Source organism: Pleurodeles waltl, chromosome 1_1, assembly GCF_031143425.1.
Source record: "Pleurodeles waltl isolate 20211129_DDA chromosome 1_1, aPleWal1.hap1.20221129, whole genome shotgun sequence".
In the NCBI taxonomy this organism is placed as follows: domain Eukaryota; kingdom Metazoa; phylum Chordata; class Amphibia; order Caudata; family Salamandridae; genus Pleurodeles; species Pleurodeles waltl.
Window position 1 is genome coordinate 936435860 of NC_090436.1, and position 18782 is coordinate 936454641.

Consider the following 18782-nt stretch of genomic DNA (forward strand, 5'->3'; position numbering starts at 1 on the left):
AAGAAGAAACACACACACAAACCCAACCCCCTTGTCACCACCACTGCCATTAGTCAACTCAAGTAGTTTATGAAAGGTTTCCATCCCAGAATCAAGGTATTGTTAGAAGATAAGTTTATGCAAATGTTCATTATGGAACAGTCACATTTTAACTTCACTAGTTACAAGTGTAACCGAATTTTCATACTGTGGGCCTATAACCTCCCTCTTCGGGGGTACTCCTCTCTCTGTAGGTCTGGTTGTTGCTACGTGTGCAGGAATGACCACGCTACTCAGTTCATGAGTTAAAATGTGATAGGAACATGATATCTTCAGTAAAAATGTAAGTGTTTCCTACATGTTAGGAAACCCACATTGTTTATCTTTCTCCCTAACGAAACACACACAATCATGATGGGTGCCAAATTCAGAAGTGTACTTACAACCCCTGTCGGCACAGACCAAAACTCAAAGGAAACTCAACTGTAGCTCTCCAAAAAGTCAGATACTCATACTCAGTCATACTGCTCCTCACTGTTAGTCCTAGTGGCACATTTTCACTACTAAATCTTTGACTATTTGTTAGTGGTGGTAAATCCAAGTTGTGTCCAACACTTAAATGAGGCACAGCTTGTGCATAGTGGTGTGGCAACAGAGACCCACTGATGTCCCTCTTGTGCCCACCTTAAAGTTTGGCACAGGGGAGTAGCAATGACTGTAAGCCAAAATATGTGAGAAGGAAGCCTCTATTTTGAATGTGCACCCCCTCTTCTCTAGTATTTTCCCCAAGTTGGTGCCGACCCATAGTAGGGATTGACTGCATATCACCCATTTAGTGTGCTCACCAATGGACGGCGGGTCTGGGTCTGGCAACTCCTCTCCATCTTCTGCAACTCTGTGCCTGATGAAGACAGGGTCCATGAGAGCCTTGGTGAATCTAGTCACTCATGGCTCAAAAAGACTGAGATTCTGATCATCCAGTTCTCAAGTCTCTACTGATCAAGACCGTGTTGTCAGGTTTGAGGCCCTGACTTATCATTGTAAGCCCCCATGCAGAGGTAATGTTAGGTCCCTGCCAGGCATGCTGGGCACAGAAGCAAATGAGTGCCCATAGGCAAGACTTGCAAGCACTGCTACTGACCAGCTCTTAATAAGTGAGACTCCAATGCTCTGCTCATGCCCACTCCATCATCAAACATTATTTACTTCCTCCCAGGCCACCAAACATGTGGCTTGACTCATGTTTAGCAAACAAGACACCTGCTGTAGGGAAGGAGAGCCTATCACACTTAGCAGTTTATTTTGTTGCTGTAATCCAAAATCTGTGCCTTTGTTAACTATCTGCATCTGAAGATAGACACACTCTGCAGAGTAACTTGACATGGGGACACCAGAGGTTAACAGATCTTAATTAAAATCATAGAAGGAATGTTTGCTCTAGGTTTGATTGCTTTTTGAAATGCAACAAATGCAGTATTGCGTTCTAATTTTTAAGTTTGGTTGGCTAGGTTGATGGAAGATGTATAGATTGAACTACAAATGTCTGACAGTGCTTTCCAACTCCAGACCTCAGGAGCCCCCACTCTAGTTGGGTTTTCAGGTTATCAAACATGGGTGTTCATGAGATAAATGAGTATAACATGATTCTGACTATATAAAAACAAATCACACATTTTAATTTTAGATAGCTTGCAAAAATCTGATAAACAGAGCCACAATTTATATAAATGAACCATATTAATATACATTTTGAGTATCTTGAAACCCTGACCGGTTTGTTGCTCTCGATGCCTGGAATTTGGCATGGCAACAATGATTTATTGTAAAGTACATGAGGGATTCATTATGAATGACCTAGATTGTGCTGGCAGATACAAAAACATCGAACATGAGGCTCTGTGAAGTATTAATCGGTACTGATTTCAGATTTTTGAAAAGGCAACGCTTCTAGATGATGCAGTTTGCAGAAATTATTACCACAAAAGTAATCTGTTCCTTCAAGGAACGTGGAAAAAAGGAAGATAGAGGGGAAGCTGTTGGTCAGAAAGAAGGCTGAACAGTCAGATCGGGGGATCTGATTGATCAGAAGCAGCAGCCCTATATGAACGTATATGCGTGTGTTAGATGGTGCGTGAAGGTGCGTGTATGTCGTGGGGAGGGTCTGGAGTGGGAAAGGGGGTGGGGGAAATACCAAGGAGGGGGAGGGGGCAGGGAAGACCTCAAGACCCGCCATGGTTTTCGTGGTGGTAAGGAAGCCACGAAAACCATGGCGGTAGAGGGGTCATAATCCCGCAGGCGGGCTAGTGACAGCCGCCTGGCTGGAGACTGCAGTCTCCAGCCCGGTGGTCGTTACCACCGTGGCAGACGGTGTGGTACATTGGCGGTATGGCTTGAGCCAAACCGCCAATGTCATATTATGAGGAAAAGTGCAGCCAGCCAACTTTTCTCCATTTTACCCCCATCCGCCAGGGTTGTAATGAGGGCCTGAGTGCTTAGGCCTTTTGGTAAGCCTGTATGCAGTTTGCAATGATGTTACACTAACCTTTGCCTCATCACAGGGAGAGACAATGAACATTGTTGGTTCATTTCATACATCATACTTTCTCAGTTTATTTTGTTCTAAGTGCCTTGTTCTCTGTTGGTTTGTTCCACAGCTCTGTACTTTTGGATGTCTTTGGGCTCATGTGTCCCCAGCGAATCCACATCTCTCAACATTATCTTTGGTAGTGAGAAAAGTTCTAATTTTTCATTTTCTGATTACTCTGCTGTTAGCAACATGTCACTCATTTTGTCATTTGTGTTTAGAGCTACATTTCAGGTGTTAACTTCATCATGAACTACCAAACATCTGATGAGCCTCTTACCTGTGTCACCCCAGCCAGTGATGTAACAGTTTGGTGCTGTTTTCTGCGGCCTCTCTCGTTTGAGGGGCAGACAGGCTGGCAAGACATGAGAGCTGAATTTAGCACACTGTTCTTCTGGTCCCTGCAGTCTGACCAGGGCAATATCATAGTCACTGCCCTCCGGCCTGTATTGCTTGTGGATTTCAATCTGCTGAATTCCGATATCCTCTTCGTATTCCTCAGGGACGAGTGTGTGATAGTCTCCAACTCTGACCGCATAACTTCGAGTATTGTTCCCATACCTGAGCAAATGTCAGTAGAACATTTTATGAGACCCAATGTAATCCAAATATAATACACACTCTACGTTCATTCAACATGGACAACTTGCTGAAAATATGGAATCATACAAATGGAAACAAATAGAGTGAAACACCAAGCTTTGGTGTTCTGGGACTGTGTTTGCCAAACACCATGGTTTTCTTGATGTCAAAACACAGTTGTGTTTTTTTTAATTTGGATGTTTTTTAGTTTTGCCTCTCCTTCTCCATTTGTTGAACCTATTTTTGTTCACCTTCGGACTCTGGGCACTTTACCACTGCTAAACAGTTCTAAAGTTCACGTGCTCTCTCCTACAAGAATGGTAGAACTGGATTATACGCAATGGCATGCCTAATTTATTTGTACGTGCCTAGTAAGTGAGCACTACATGTGCCCAGGGCCTGTAAATTAAAATCTACTAGTGGGTCTGCAGCACTGATTGTGCCACCCACTTAAATAACCCTTTAAACATCTCAGGCCTGCCACTGCCACCTGTGTGTGCAGTTTTAACCTGCCATGTTGACCTGGCAAAATAAACCCTTTGCCGGGTCCAAACTTTCCTTTTGTAATACATATGACTCTCCTAAGGTAGGCCCTGGATAGCCCCAAGGGCAGGGGTGCAGTGTATTTGAATAGGTTGGGCATATACGTTTAAGTTTATATTTCCTGGTAGCTAAAACAAATTGCTTTTAACTACTACATGGCCTATCTCCCCCATAGGATAACATTGGTGTTGCCTTATTACATTTATAAGTGTAATTTCCAAATGGGAAGAGACAACCAGTTCATGTTTGGTGTCTTTGGAACTGGGGTTAAAAGCTCTATTTAGTGGTGAAGTCTGTTTTTTTAATCACAATTTTAAAAATGCTACTTTTAGAATGTTTTTCTGCCCTTAGCCCTTTTGTGCCTACAGTCTGGCAAGGGTCACATGACTGGATGTAGCTGACAGTTAGACTTTATGAATTCCTCCCAGGCAGCCACACAATAGAGGGTAGGTGTGCCTAAATGGGCCATTTACTTGCACACATTACACTTGATTAGCATGTGCTCCGCCTTCACACACACATGGCCTACAGACCCTGCATTGTCACTTCAGCCATCTTGAAACCAGGGCGGGGGCAGGAAATTCCATGCACTTCAAAGCACTGTCTAGAATCTTCTCCCACCTTCCTTCCAGAACCAGGGCACCAGGGTATAAAAGAAGGACCTCAGACACCAACTCTTCAGTACACTTCTGGACTTGTGGATCCTCTACCAGGAAGATAGACTGATGTGCTGCTACAAGGACTGCCACTCTGCTGAACTACTAATCTAAGGGAACTGCTGCCCTGCTGTGCTGACCTGTTGCCTTCTTGCCCGAGGAAGAAGAACTGGAACTAGACCTGCATCTTCATCTTGAACCTAGAACACCAGAGTGAGTCAAAGGGCTAGTCTGCTGGCCTCCTGATCTGAGCCTCAGGGGCATAAAATGCTCCCCAACCTGCTCCTGGCCCCAGGTGCAGCAAGGTTCTGACCTCCAAGTGATACCTATGAGGTCCTGGACCCTTGGTGTGGCTCACAGGCTGTTGAAATCATGCTTCTGGGCTCTTTCTGACAGCAAACAGGCCTGTTTGCACTGGAACTGTGCCACTCGCTCCGAAGTTCGGTATGAGCCGCTGCCAGCCAATCTCTTTGCACAGCAGGCATCATTCACCCACCAAGAAACGCCACTGCAAAACTGACTACGGCCTGTTATGCGCTCCTTGCTCCCTGCAGCCCTCGCCAACACAAACTGGACTCTTGCCACAAAACTTGAGAAGATAAAACTTCAGTGGGACTAATCTGGGACTGTATCCAACCCACGTCCCATCACGGTTGTCCTGAACTTTTGGGTATGACCCAGCCCAGCGTGACCAGACAGATGCTGTTGGCGCTTTATGTTTTTAGAAGCTATTTTTCATTTTATTCTCTAAAAATTCATATCTATGGTTCTACAGATGGGATTTGTGTTATATTGGTCAGTTTTACTAATTAGTTTTAGCCCTATTGATCTACCCTTCAGTGGGATTTTTTGTGTGGTGTTTTACTGTTTGAAGTGTGTTACACTTACTTTACACATGGCTTATAAATTAAGCCTGACTGCTCTGTGCCAAGCTACCTGGGGGTTGAACACAGGTTAATTTCAGGTTGCTTGTGCCTTACCTGGACAAGGATTACGGTTGCTGCTTGTCAAGGGCTCACACAACAGTCAACCAATAACCTTATTTCTCATACTGAGTATATCAGAACTGTTATATATTGTTTCCTAGTAAAATGCAATCACTGAACATATTGAGCGTGACTCATAGAGGTATTGGTGTTCCTAAGTGGCTATTAGGTGCACAAATGCCATCGCGTAGGGGTGTAAACTTGTTAGTGAGTCACAAAACATGAGTTACAAAACATGAAATTCCATTTTCATATGAATTTTTCAGTAAACTTGCTGACAGACAATGGTTCTATGTGTTACATGATGGGGGCATGTTCACAAGGTGTTGAACCCTTGAAAATATGTGGGTATTTGCAAATCATGGTAATTTTTACCTTGTATTCAATTGGATATCTACTCCTGACAAGGCCATGAATAGGTTGCTATTGAGCCTGGCAATGGAGAAACACCCCCAATTTTGATGCAGGCTTAGAAAGGGAACCAAAATAACTCTCCAGGAGAGAAACAAAGCAAAAGGTTTTGCGTGTGTGAATATACTCAGTGTGATTTTCCCACATACGTAAATATAACCTTGTTATGTTTCTATATGTAAAATGTTTTGTTACTACTCACAGGAAACTGCAGCAGATGCTACTGCCCTAGATTCAATCCTGGGTTTAATTCCAAGAAAGTCGTAAGTTTACCTAAACCCTGGGCAACAGCCTAGGTGAGTAAATATCTTGATTTCTTTCTGATGTGGGCCTATTGACCTTATATTTCCTTCACTACATTCCTTGTTTACTTCCATTTCATACATTGTGTTTTAGGCAGTGCAATTTGGGGTTGTGTTTGACATGCACTCAATGCATGTTAAGGTATTCTGCCTCCAAATCACATATCAAATCCAACAACACAAAATATTTAAACCTGTGATGCGTATGGTGTATAATCAATCTTCTTTACTTTCAGATTTGATCTGACTGCTCTGCCTTTCCCTTACAACTAGGAATGGCATAAGAATATTGAGCCCACCCTTTATAAAGTGAATCTCAGAGACATTAAATTTGGACTGCCAAATGAGAGCTCCACTACTGGCAGGAGATCTAATTCAAAAATCTTTGCGAGGAAAAAAGCCAGATTCACTGAGCCATGTTTACTTTTGTAGACACAGGAGTGTACACATACATATTTATTCACAAACATAATTTAAAAATATCATTAAATGTACAAGTTCTTGTGTTCCATAACAGGACTTTCTCATCTGGGAAGAGCTATCTCTGTGAAGCTGGACCAGTACAGGTGTGTTCATGCACACCTAAAATTGGAAAAATCTTCTTCGGGAATCTTTACAGATCTACTCTACAACTGCTTTCATGTTTTTTGTGATCTTCATAAATGAAAATATACATTTTTGAAAAAAGTTCTGAATTCACGGTTAAGTAAGAAAGAGAAAGGTTTGAAAAATACACTATTACAATTTATATTTACTATGTAGTAAGATATGCCTATTACGCACCTACGCACCTGCTAGTCTAGTATCATATAATAAACCGTGCATATCTTCACTGATTACATTACAGTATTTTCACCAAAACGTGTGTTAACAGCATTTATTATATCTTCTTTTTTTTACTTTTTGTTATATGTGAATAATTGACGTTCATGTACTTTTGACTGGACTTGAAGGAAATGATTCCCTGCATCACTCATTAGTTAGAGGTATCACAAAAACATTTGAGTCAATGCTGCTTTCATCATAATTAAGATGTCGTTTTCAGAAATGATATCATTCTAATCTTTGGTATTCCTCTAATTGCTGGGTGAGAGTCTGGAGCCTGATGAGAGTCAAGAATAAAGACTAAATCGTCGTCCTCTGAAATCACTATCCCTCACATAGGGTAGTTCTTTTAGGGCAGGAGAAGGTGGAGCTGACAGTGGCAGGAAGTAATGCGAGAGAAGACATGAAGAATCTTAGAATATGCTTTGAGGACCTGTCGGGTAGCAATTAAGGTTAAACATTGGAAAATTGGAAAGATGATCAGAGGTTACTGTTCAAACAACATCAGAGAGTTGAGAGCAGTGCCAGGGGTCCTGCTTCCCAATATCCCACTGAGTGTCTTCCTTACTTTAAAATGCAATGAAATTAGCCCTCAACATTATGTAAGAACAGAGATTATAGAGGACCCACAACCAATAGAGGGTATGGAGTAGGGGACAGGAACTCAGAGTGTGAGTCTGGTACAAAGATTAATGGACAGCAGCAATGTCTTGTGCTGGGACTACTCAAATAATAAAAAAGTTGTGCCCAGGGAATGAAGGGAAGATAAGTGACATACAGATACTACACGAATAACATGAGAGAACCAACAAGTAAGAAATAGCAGTACTGTGATAAGGAATGGCATTCATGTGGCAGAATACGTCTAGTGGATAGGAGAAGTGAGATGATGAACTAATGTGAAATCAAGAAAAAAGAGAGTAAATGGGATAGGGTCGCTCAAAATGACCTTGGGGTACAAGAGAGAAAGAGATTATCAAGACAGGCAATGACAAAAATACTGCCTAGAATTGTAGTTCATAGTTTAAGGAAATAGAGATTTCGGAAGTGCAGGAATGAAGCAGGCAACATGAGCTGTCTGACTTGTGAGCAGCAACATACTGCACTTACCTTCTCCTTTTCTGGGTTTCCTCAGCTAAAATGTCCCTCATGCTTGTGGGGACCATCAGTTCACCCAATTCAGGATGTAAGCTCTGTCAAGTTCCATGGATTAAGCTGTGCACAGGCGCACCGTTGATACTTGGTGTCCCAGGGCTGAACTATTGCAGAAGTCTGAGGAGAAGACGCAATGCATGCAGCGGTAGGAACTCACAATGTGTGGGGCTCTATGGACAGCAAACCAACCTAAGCCTGGTAGAGGGGACTCATATGCCTAGATGTTTTTCAAAATGATTTTGCATGTAGGTAATCCAAACTTTTTTTAAATTGGTTTGCATTTTGCATTGCAGATCTAGAGACAGTATTTAAAATATTTTCGACAGCCGTGGCCCGTCCTTTAGGACGGAGGGGCCACCCCCCCCCCACATTTTGCTCCTCATGAAGAGTGCCTGTCAGACTGAGCAAAGGTCAGCATGTCAGACACTCTTCATGTTCAGCACAGGCAGCCAGGAGTGAGACATGCGCATTTTGCGCAGACTCCTGGCTGCCTGAGCTGAACTTTGCTGGGCTGAAGAGGTCACAGTTTCTCTGGGTGTGACCTCCTCAGCTCAGCAAAGGTGCCTTGAGGCCCTCCCCCTCAGTGACGAGGGGAATCGTCACCCATTGACTTCGGCCTGGGCTCTTCAGGTTTAAGCCCTGAAGCGCCCAGGGCGCGTGTCAATCAGTGACACCTCGTCACAGAGTGGGGTGGGGTCAGCAGTCTCACTGACCCTTTCCCACTCTGTGACGAAGTTGGACTGCTGCCTTCCCTCATTTCGGAAGTGCAGGAATGAAGCAGGCAACATGAGCAACCTAACCCGTGAGCAGCAGGGAAGAGAAGGCAGCAGTCCCAACCCTCCTGGGACCTCTGACCTGAAGGTAAGCATGTGTGTGTGTGTGTGTGCTTCTCACCCGCCCCCTCCCTCCTAAGATTACCGGCCGCCACTGATTTTTGACACTGTAGATCATGCTCTGCTAGCTGTAGAGTTAGTCTGGCATACAGCTCTGATTGTGCTATAGGCAGCAGCCTAGGCTTACCTTGATTTGGAACCAGCCCTTTTTAGGTCGAGCGCTCAAGCGCTTTGACATGTTGTAAGTATTGTGGGCTTTTAACCACACCCATGCCACGCCCATCGATTTCACTCGTTTGTGGGTTTTTCTTTAAAAAATCACTTGACGTAATTAGAAATGCTTTACGTTTGTCCCGCCTTGAGTTTGTTTTTGTCATGCCTTGCAGACTGCCCCTGTTACATGGATTATTGCACGATTGCTGATATACTTCAGCGTGGGTAAACTAGTTCTTTTGTCTCTCCTTCGTGCTGCATGGTGGCCATGGCCATGGCGCTCACAGCGCAAACAAGCACAACAGCGTGAACTCAATCGAAAGTATTGGAGCGCTGGTCACATTGTTCACAGTTACCTAATCAGTCATTTCTTGTGGCTCTCCCCTTAAAACACTTGAAATTGGTGAATGCTTTACGTAAAACATAAATCCTCAAAGTGAAAGCGGCTCTTCTAAGCACTGCACTCAGGAAAACTCGCCACCAATAATGCTTTGCAGGACATTACTTTTACAAAACATTTTTGCTCATAACGCAGCCTGTGGTGTTATTAGGACAATGGGACCACTACCAAAATGTTCACAACAACGTGCTCTTTCTGTCTACATCATCTTTGGGTCCCTACACTAGGTTAGTGGGGACCCCAGAATAATAACCCCTCCCCCCAGTCAGCATTTGTTTATGCCATCTCATTGCTAAAATGTTTGTTTTACAGCTGGAAGTTGTTTGTAATGTCATTGTTATAGGCCTGCTACCCCTAAATATATGAAATGCACAGTGTCCTATTGGGGCTAAATATTTGGTTATACTGTAATAATTACTGCCATTTTCTTTTTGTGTGGTAATGCCTTCTAGGGGCTAACTATATAGTTACATGGCCATGTTTCTTACAAATGCTATTTTCATTGTGATGTCCTCTAGAGGTTGTTCTAAGCATTACAGTCATATCAGCATATTACAATTTTCGTGGCACAGAAACTTTTCCCATAATGCTTTGCAGGGCATTACTTTTACAAAACATTTTTGCTCATAACTCAGTGTGGTGATCCTAGGACATCATCTCTGGGTCCCCACACTATGATAGTGGGAATTCCAAAATAATAGACTAAAAGGCCTTTTTTGTAATATCACTCCAGTTGGCCTGCTAGCCCTAAAAATGCCCTCTAGAGGCTAAATCTACTGTTAAACTGCATTATTTTCTCCTGGTTTTTTTCATGGTGTTATCCCCTCTAGGGCTAACAATATGGTTACATGACCATGTTACCTAAAAATGATATTTGTGTTATGGTGCCGTCTAGAGGATGTTTTGAGCATTACAGTCTAATGCCAAAAGTTTATTTCTGATAATGGTTTATATAATTGTATATGTTTTAATAATCTCTACTTATTACAATTATGACCAACTTAACATCCTTATTACATTATGACTGTTTGAGCACTCTTAATATATTTGGGTGACCCTGCTAGTTTATTTCTCCTCTTGTTTCTTTTTTGGGGTAATTGTGTTAGCCAGCCAGCAACTCTGATGGTGGGGTAGTGAAAGTGGTATTCAATTGGAATTAGCATGGAAGATTTAAATTAAGATGCTAAATGGCAACATTTTAATTTTTTTGCTGCAGATAGAGGAAGAAGGTAAATGAAAGAGCTTTTCTTACATGCGGGCCACTGAAATTATATGGCAGGAAAATATGAAATTATGAGGCAGGGTTGACCAATTATGTAGCAAGAAAGGTCCAGTTATGAATTCAAAATGCCAATAGCTCTAACTCAAGCAAATGAGAGACCATTGCATTGCAAATGCTTGTTCTATTCCATTTACTTTTGTGGCGTCTATGGCATGTACAAAGCATAACAAAATTGTGCCTCTGGGTGCAGATAGCAAATGACCTCTTCCCAAACAAACAACTACCTTCACTGAGCAAGGTGCAAACATTTTTTAGAAAGAACAATGCACACACAAGGAACTTGCTTTCCCTCTAAGAAACAAGACTTCATGCAGTTCAAGTGAATATTAAAGACCACCTCATTAACATCGGGACTGAACTAGGAGCAAAACACAACCCCAAATTGCACTGAATGAATGCAACAAACAAGGCCAACCTTCCCCAGGGAATTTGGGGGCAGTTCCTCCCACAATAACTTTTTTTTTAAGGACCCAATCAATTCCTTTTGCAGCACAATTCTCTAAATGTAATGGATAAAAGGTATAGGTGTTACAGGCTATTCAGAAGACAAAACCTAAAAAAATATTATAGTACTCCAGAGTCCAGCAGGGTAACCAGAAAACGGGTTTCTTTGCAACAGCAAATCCTACATGTGCCTCCGGCAACATTGGCTGCTTCTCCCTTTATTTTAGTTTTTCGCATAGATGGGCAGAATCCAGACCACCAGTGGCTGTTCCACTAAGAATTCAATGTGAAGGGACAAGGAGGGCCATGTGCAAATGGGGAGGAACTGTGCTGTCCATGTGGGAACATTGTGGCTATGACAAGGGATGTGGTGGTGTATGACGTAGGCAGTTACATGCTATGGCGGAGGAGCTTCGCCCCACTGCTTTGTGCAGTGAAGGTAAAGGAAAAATGAAATGATAATGCAACGTTATTGTCATTTTATTTTTCCTTGGGGAGCCAGGTTAGGGCCGGGTGGGACTGGGCTGGGCAGGTGGAGGAGGGCTGGAGGAGGAGTGGTGAGTGCACCATAAGTGCGCATGACCATTTGGCTGGCAATAGACGGCTGCCTGAACAAGCATGTACAATAAGAATTTTTCTACCCGGCTCTGTTGCACAGTCAGGAGGAAAAAGTGCACAGGGTCCCACTACCAGTCTGAGTGCCAAAACAGGCCTCTCAGACCATTCACTATGCTGCTGTCATGCTGGTGACAACAACGTTGTGATTCGTCGGGAGCCTGGAAGCCTGTGTGCTTCCGGGAATCGGGGAAGAGAAGAAGATGAAGGAGAGACAGAACAGTCTCTCCTGACGTAAATGGTAAGTTTTTTTTAAAATGTAATTTTATCTTTTTTATAGCCCCCGCCCACCACCCCTGTTGAGAAGTAGCTACCTCTGGTTACATGGCTGTGTCATCACCACGTAACTTTGTATGCACTTAAATGGTCCCACTGCCTACTCTTGTCCATGAGAATGACTGTCTGAAGCAGGTAGTGCAAGGAGGTTATTTTGTGTGTAGTGAACAATTTAACTGGAGGCAAGCATTAAGAAGCAGTTAAGGCAGGAGACGAGCTGAGAAGGACAGGTGCAGAGAAGTAGGGAGAAGAACAGGGCAAGAAGTAAGAATGTATAGAACAAGGAGTGAAACCGATTCCAGCTTGGTTCTAGTGCAGGTAGGCTGTAAAAGAAGTTGATAGACAATTTACTGTAAGTATTAGGAAATATGAAATGTGCAATTAAGCCTGTTAATAGAGTTTGGATTCGAAGGACTCTAGAGCCTAAAGTGGTGAGTACTATTTAGGGTACGGTGACTGGCATTAAAGTTAATTTTCGGATGCTGTGAGGGACGTTGAGTGTGCATGGATAAACTCAAGGCTGATATAGTGGGAACTCTGCTTCCGAATAAAGCATCCGTTTACGCAGACAGCCGAAGTGCCAGGGGTCGGCCTGCTCCTAAGATACTCACGAGCAGCCCCTCACAAACTCAAATATTCGTCCCAACACATTCTCCATTCCTGCACCTCCTGTCCACACCTCACCTTCTGACACCCACAATATACACAATAAACTTTTCCCACCCCCTTGAAGCACCTGAAAACAGTCCTCCAGTGTTCTAATGGTTTTACAATAATCTGAAATAAAATTTAAAAAGCACATAGAGTTGTATACAAATATATATTTAATAGGCAGGAATCTAAGCTGTTATTCCATGCGATGCCTGGCACCGATCTTGTAGAACAGCAATTGTATTTATTTGCCTAATAACTTATAATTGTTGAATTTAGATAGCCACAGGGAAATACAGATTCGATAATGTCTCCAGGCGTTCATAGTTATAAGAGCTACTAAAAGTCTGGAAAGCGGTCCACAAATGGTATTTATAATCATGCAGTTTTAGTCCACCATGCATTTCAGAGTGACAACTCTTTCCTGCTTTGAGTTGTTGTACTCATTGTAGAACTTGAATTTAAGCTATGACATTAAGTTTCACTATGGACGTATGTAGCATATCAGTAATAAAATAATGTAGTGGTAGTATTAGCATTTTAATTGGATGTTTACTTCGTTTTCAATGTAAAGCTACAGTCAACTAGCTCCCTCTGGTACTGTGGGATAGGGTTAAATATGTACCATAAATTATGAAAACAAGATGTTAGAAATAATTATGGGATGATTTTAAACAATTTACTGGGATACTTGGTCTTGCGGCAATTTTAGTTTGGAACAGGACTAAAGTTCATATATGCAGAATTCTCAGACGAAACAGTCACAATGGTATGACATTTAAAGGTCAAGCGCACAGAGTTGAGAACATGTAATCAAGGCAGAGAGTGGGTGTAGTTTAGGAGACAGAAAAGAAGCATGTTATGGAAACTAATTTGTATTACTAAGAACAACTGCCAGGAAAGCATGCTATTTAGAGTATACAACATCCTAGACTGTAAAATTCACCTTAGGAGAATACTGCTCTATAAACTCCGAACAAATTGGGAGATGCAGTTTCCTCATTTGTGGTGTTTAAAAAGATAGTTGGGAGATTGGGGCACTGTTAATATTTAAATGACTATAATACCAGACACTGGTCTAACAGTACAGGTAATTTAAATCATTTTACCAAGCAAGGCATGAACGCACCAATTTGCTCAGAGTACACACGATGTACATGGATATTCTATATCCTTGCTGGTACCTGGTGATGGGCGAAGAGTAAAAGTGAATATTGCAGGATTGGCCCTTCGGAATTAGGCCAGCACATAGGCTATCAGAGAATTTGGATAAAACAATGGCAACAGTAAATGTTGGGGAATGGGTGAAAACAACGTAGGGGTAAATGAAGAATGGTACCTTCCGTATATTTCTGATTTACACGACATACAATTTTTGTAATTGCTATCTTAGGGAATTGTATGTAAGAATTCATAGCCACATCTCATTGAAGGTCACCAAACGCAATAACAGTTCTGCTCGAGTTTCAAGCACCCTACTACTGTTTAAGGAAAAACAACTCATTAGCAACTTCAGATCCCTAGATTCATAGACCCCTTTCAGTTACTAAATATATTTTAACTCTTGGTCACCTGGACGAGCAATAGAGCATTAGGACTATTTAAAAGGCCAGAGAACTCACCTAACAACGCAGCTCTTATTAAGGACAGTCATTGATAAGGCTATTACCAATACTAAAATTACATAACTGGGAACATTGTAATACTGGGGATGGCTAAGGTCGGCCAGGCATCAGAAAAGAAGCCTGGACAAGCTGAGCATTCTGTGAGTGACACAGAATAGCAGCCCTGCATGTTTCTGAAAATATATATGTCTCTAGAAAGCAACTGTCTTTTCTCTGGATGAGCATGAATGCACGGGGAGACAGCAGCCCCTTTTTAGGACTCACCTACTAGGCAGTGAAAAAACGTATTGTGAATTTACAGTGGGCTTACAGCTCACACATTACTTACCACAGTTTGGCTTTGACACTGATGACGCAGAAAAAGAAGGTCCGACATATATTCATGTATTCCGTGTAATCGAAAACACATAATGAAGTGTGATTTTAGTAAAAGAAATAATGTACGAGGGAAATTGTGCCCTTGGGGTAGTTCGCCATCATTATAAACAAGCTTTATTAATCATGAAGTATTAAAAATGTAGTAATCCGTCATAATCGCAATTGTATGCCATGATTTCTTGTTTGAAAACTGTTTTGCTTAGCTTAAATTTAGTACAGGCTTTGGCCTAGTTGCTTGGTTTCAAATTCTAACTGCGTGATTTTTTTCCTTGAACTAATGAAACATATATTCTTGCTTGAAGTTGTATTTTTCCAGTAGAAACTGGCTGGTACACTTATCTCCAAGGTTTCGTGCTAGGCCGGTTACATCCCCTTTGATACAAGGTCAGCCTCTGCAGGTGCGGACAATGAAGGTACAGATAGTAAAATAATTGGCAAACCATGATACAATTTGTGTTCCAAGGCTCCAAGGACAGTGTATGCATAAATGGGCGCTAGTAAAAGACAATTTTTGATTGGACAATTTGAAGCCAACCTATGAACCCTCCAATGGAAGACTCTACAGAATTTGGAATGTTTCTTACTTAAACCCACCGGACAAAGAGAAGTCAGCCATTTTCCTCGATGCCAGTTTGAAGCCTGATGCCAGACTCCATTTTGGACGACACCCTGATGCCCTTTTCTCTATCTGAGAGAAAGAGACTTTAAGAATTCTCACCCTAGAGACTTTAACTTTGATTTGCCCCCGTCTTGCCCATGCAGTAACTTTGCCCCATTCTCCTTGCCGTTGCAAGGAAGCTTGCCCTTAATTTGCCCCCTTTGAAATTTGCCCCATGCTGATCAACCGGTACCTGAAGGACGAAGACTTTTCTTGAATGCTGATTGTATTTGGTAAATATGAAAGGATAAATGTATTATGCATTGTGTTTTTCCTTTTAGGTACCAACTGCTATTTTGATAGGGTCCTAGCTAGAAGTTTTCCAAATTTGTGTTGACTAAATTCGTTTTGCATGAAGTCCCACATGCTAATGCTAATTAGAGGTTAGTCGAGGTATTCGTTCAATGTATCATGAAGAATTGAAATCTTGTTATGCTGACCGAATGTATGCAATTAGTCAAATACAGTTAGTCACATTGGTGATTTGCATTGCTATAACAGAGTGTATCATTATTCAGATTTTACGTAGATTGCGTTTCTTCCGCCGTTATGGACAGCTAGTAATGTTCATATACATATATCAATTGGTCTTGAGACATATATATATCGTGCTAGCTTTGTTAATATAGGGAAATAAATTCACTAACTTTTAATAAACTGGTGTGGTTATTCATGACTGAAAGGTCATGGTGCGCCGAAATACCAACTGTTATTGATTTCTGATGTGTTATATTGATCTATTAATTGAGTATTGATTACCGATTACAACAGTTATTGATTATTGATCTGGGTGACTCGACTATTGAGGATGAGGAGAGCCCGACTCGGTTAAAAGATTCACCGACCTCCAACGTGTCCAGGTACAGGTAATTTATAAGGGCTGGACGCGTTATCAGTAGGTGGTAGCAGAGATTGATGGTTTAGCCCTTTGGGACCCCATCCGAACAATAGACAGAGTCAGGTTAGAATTTTCGTTGATAAAACAAGTTGGAGAGATGATGATGCCCTAAGTCCCCAATGACTTTCCCGGGATCTCGGAGCTTGCGAATGGAGGACATGGAGGTGTGAGAATGGTTTCGGCGTTTCTAGTGACGGCATGAGTGAAGTTAGGGTTTCGCGCTTGCACAGCTTATCGCCGCAGATTAATTGAGAAGTTTGGGAGGATTTAAGGAGTTAAAAGATATTAGAGGAGTGTTCCTCCAAAGGTTTGAGAGTAGGGAAGTCGTCGAACTTCACGTGTGTGTAGCGCTTTGAGCAGAAAAATTGTCCACGTGGTTGTTGTTGTTGAGACGGGCCCTGCGAGGTCAAGAGACTCCGGAGTATGTTGAAAAGTGTATGTGACACTTGTTTGATGTTGTGATCTAGTCGGTTTAATAGGTTGATCAGGCGTGGTCAACAAGTCGGTATGAATGTTGCAGAGTAAAAGAAAACTTCGACTTTGAGATTTGACGAATTCTAAAGTGCACTAGAATAGTTCATTGATCAGTTGAGAGTAAAGTTTGCGGGTCAAATTTTGCTTGCGAAAGTGGGAAACCGAGAAAGATGGAATAACTGCTGAGGCTAGTGAAAAATCCCTAAGGTTTCTGAAGCGATTGTATTACCTTTCCTGTAGTAAACCGACAGATCTGTTTTATTCTTTTGGTAAAGTGCTTGCGTTATATTGCAGAAATTAGTTTATGAGTGAAGCCGAATGAAAAGAGGACAAGCCGCGGGACTTTGTCAGCCGCAGTGTGTGAGTGTGACGTCACTAGGAGCCACGCTGGGATAGGTCGGTTGGTGAGTAGGGTCGCGCACGGATTGGACGCAGTCCGTGAAGCGCAATTGAAAGGGGAAAGGCAAGCGAAGAGTATTCCGGGAATTAAAGTCACTTATTGATTACATATTTTAGAAAAACAAAAGGCGGAAAGATGACATTTTTCAAAGCATTTAAGAGTGCCATGAGGGGAGACGTTTATATTAAAGCAAATGTGGGAGAAGAAACACCGCCTGAGGGTACACCAGCTTACATCGTCATTGAAGAAAAGGGTGTAGCGCCATGTCTATGGTTAAAACAATGGTGTAAATTAACAGAGAAACATGGAAGTGTAGCGTTCCCTATCCATGGGTCGTTTAACCTAAGGGTTTTAGAAAATCTGAGATTTGCGCTATACGACATGAAAGTACCTCCAAGGCCAGCACAGTTTGAGGCATTAGCAATTTGGGAGCTAATAGCTAGAAACCAACAACAAAAGAAATTTGAGACAAGAATAAGAAAAGTAGAAAAGACACTAGCGGATGCTAGATGGGACAGCACACAAAAGGTTTGGAGATCAGACGTATTGCAGGGAATTAAATTGTTTCCAGCGATTGCCGAGGAAGCGGAGACGGAAGGAAGGAAAGCCACCTGTAAGACAAACAGGAGTCAGTCCAGAGAGGGAGAGGGAAATAGAAATTCGAAAAGGGGAGACGAGTCAGATGATGAGGAGTTCATTATACAATTGCTGAATGATCGCCCACCACCATACGTGGAAAGCGAAAAAGGCTCAAGTATTAGTACTGCCCCTCCAGAACCAATACAGGGTAATGTAACACCAAATTTGAGAATATCTCAAAGGCCGAGCAGCTCTGACATGCCTTTCTCACCACGAATACCACGGATTCAGAGAATGTACCCAGACGTGCCAACATTGAAACCTGCTGATAACTATCAGCCACAGGTTCAAAGGCACTGTTGCGATGAGCATAATGTGGGAATGACTTCCGATTCAATGGCGCAGGGAGGACAAAACTATCAGAGACCGACATTGATTCAAGCTGAATCAACACAGTTCTCGATGCCCCAAAAGCAAACGCAAGAAGCGCGAGTAGTAGAAAGCCAGTTAGGTATGCCAGCAATGATGAACCACAATGTGGGGATTAACATGCCACAGAATTCGGGGAACAGACAGAATCCAGATGCAATATCTCTACCTATCACTGTAGGTCCACCAGTACCACTGTACATACAGGCAAATTCAAGCACCAGCGACCAAGGGTTAATGATACAGAATGGGACAGGGAGAAGATGCATAGAAACCATTCCAGAGACAACTCCGATAGCAGCACTGCCAAATGGATCTGGGTCCTTGTCGGAATTTAGTCCAATTCCAATTTGTGCTCCGTCAACCGTGGTAAGGTCACATCCACCACTATTAGTACCGTTAACCTCACAGACTGAAACATTACAGAAACCGTCGATGGCAGTTGATGTAACTGCTACATTGATGGGACTGAACGCACAACAGTTAACACAATGGTTCAACAGCCTGAACTCCCCACAGAGTACATCAAGCGGGAAGGGAGAAGAATACCTGAATAAAATAAGGTTGGGCATGGAGGGAGATGAACTGGTAGAGGGAACAATGG

General features: G+C 42.3%; 1 protein-coding gene across 2 annotated transcripts in view; it reads right to left on the bottom strand.

Annotated features, from left to right (window-relative positions):
- PRSS12 (serine protease 12) overlaps positions 1–18782 on the bottom strand; it is a 562235-nt gene that overhangs the window by 7196 nt on the left and 536257 nt on the right. For both annotated transcript variants that reach the window (XM_069230157.1, XM_069230158.1), the window contains exon 12: positions 2844–3124. In XM_069230157.1, the coding sequence (XP_069086258.1) occupies positions 2844–3124 (281 nt within the window). The remainder of the gene's footprint in view (positions 1–2843; positions 3125–18782) is intronic.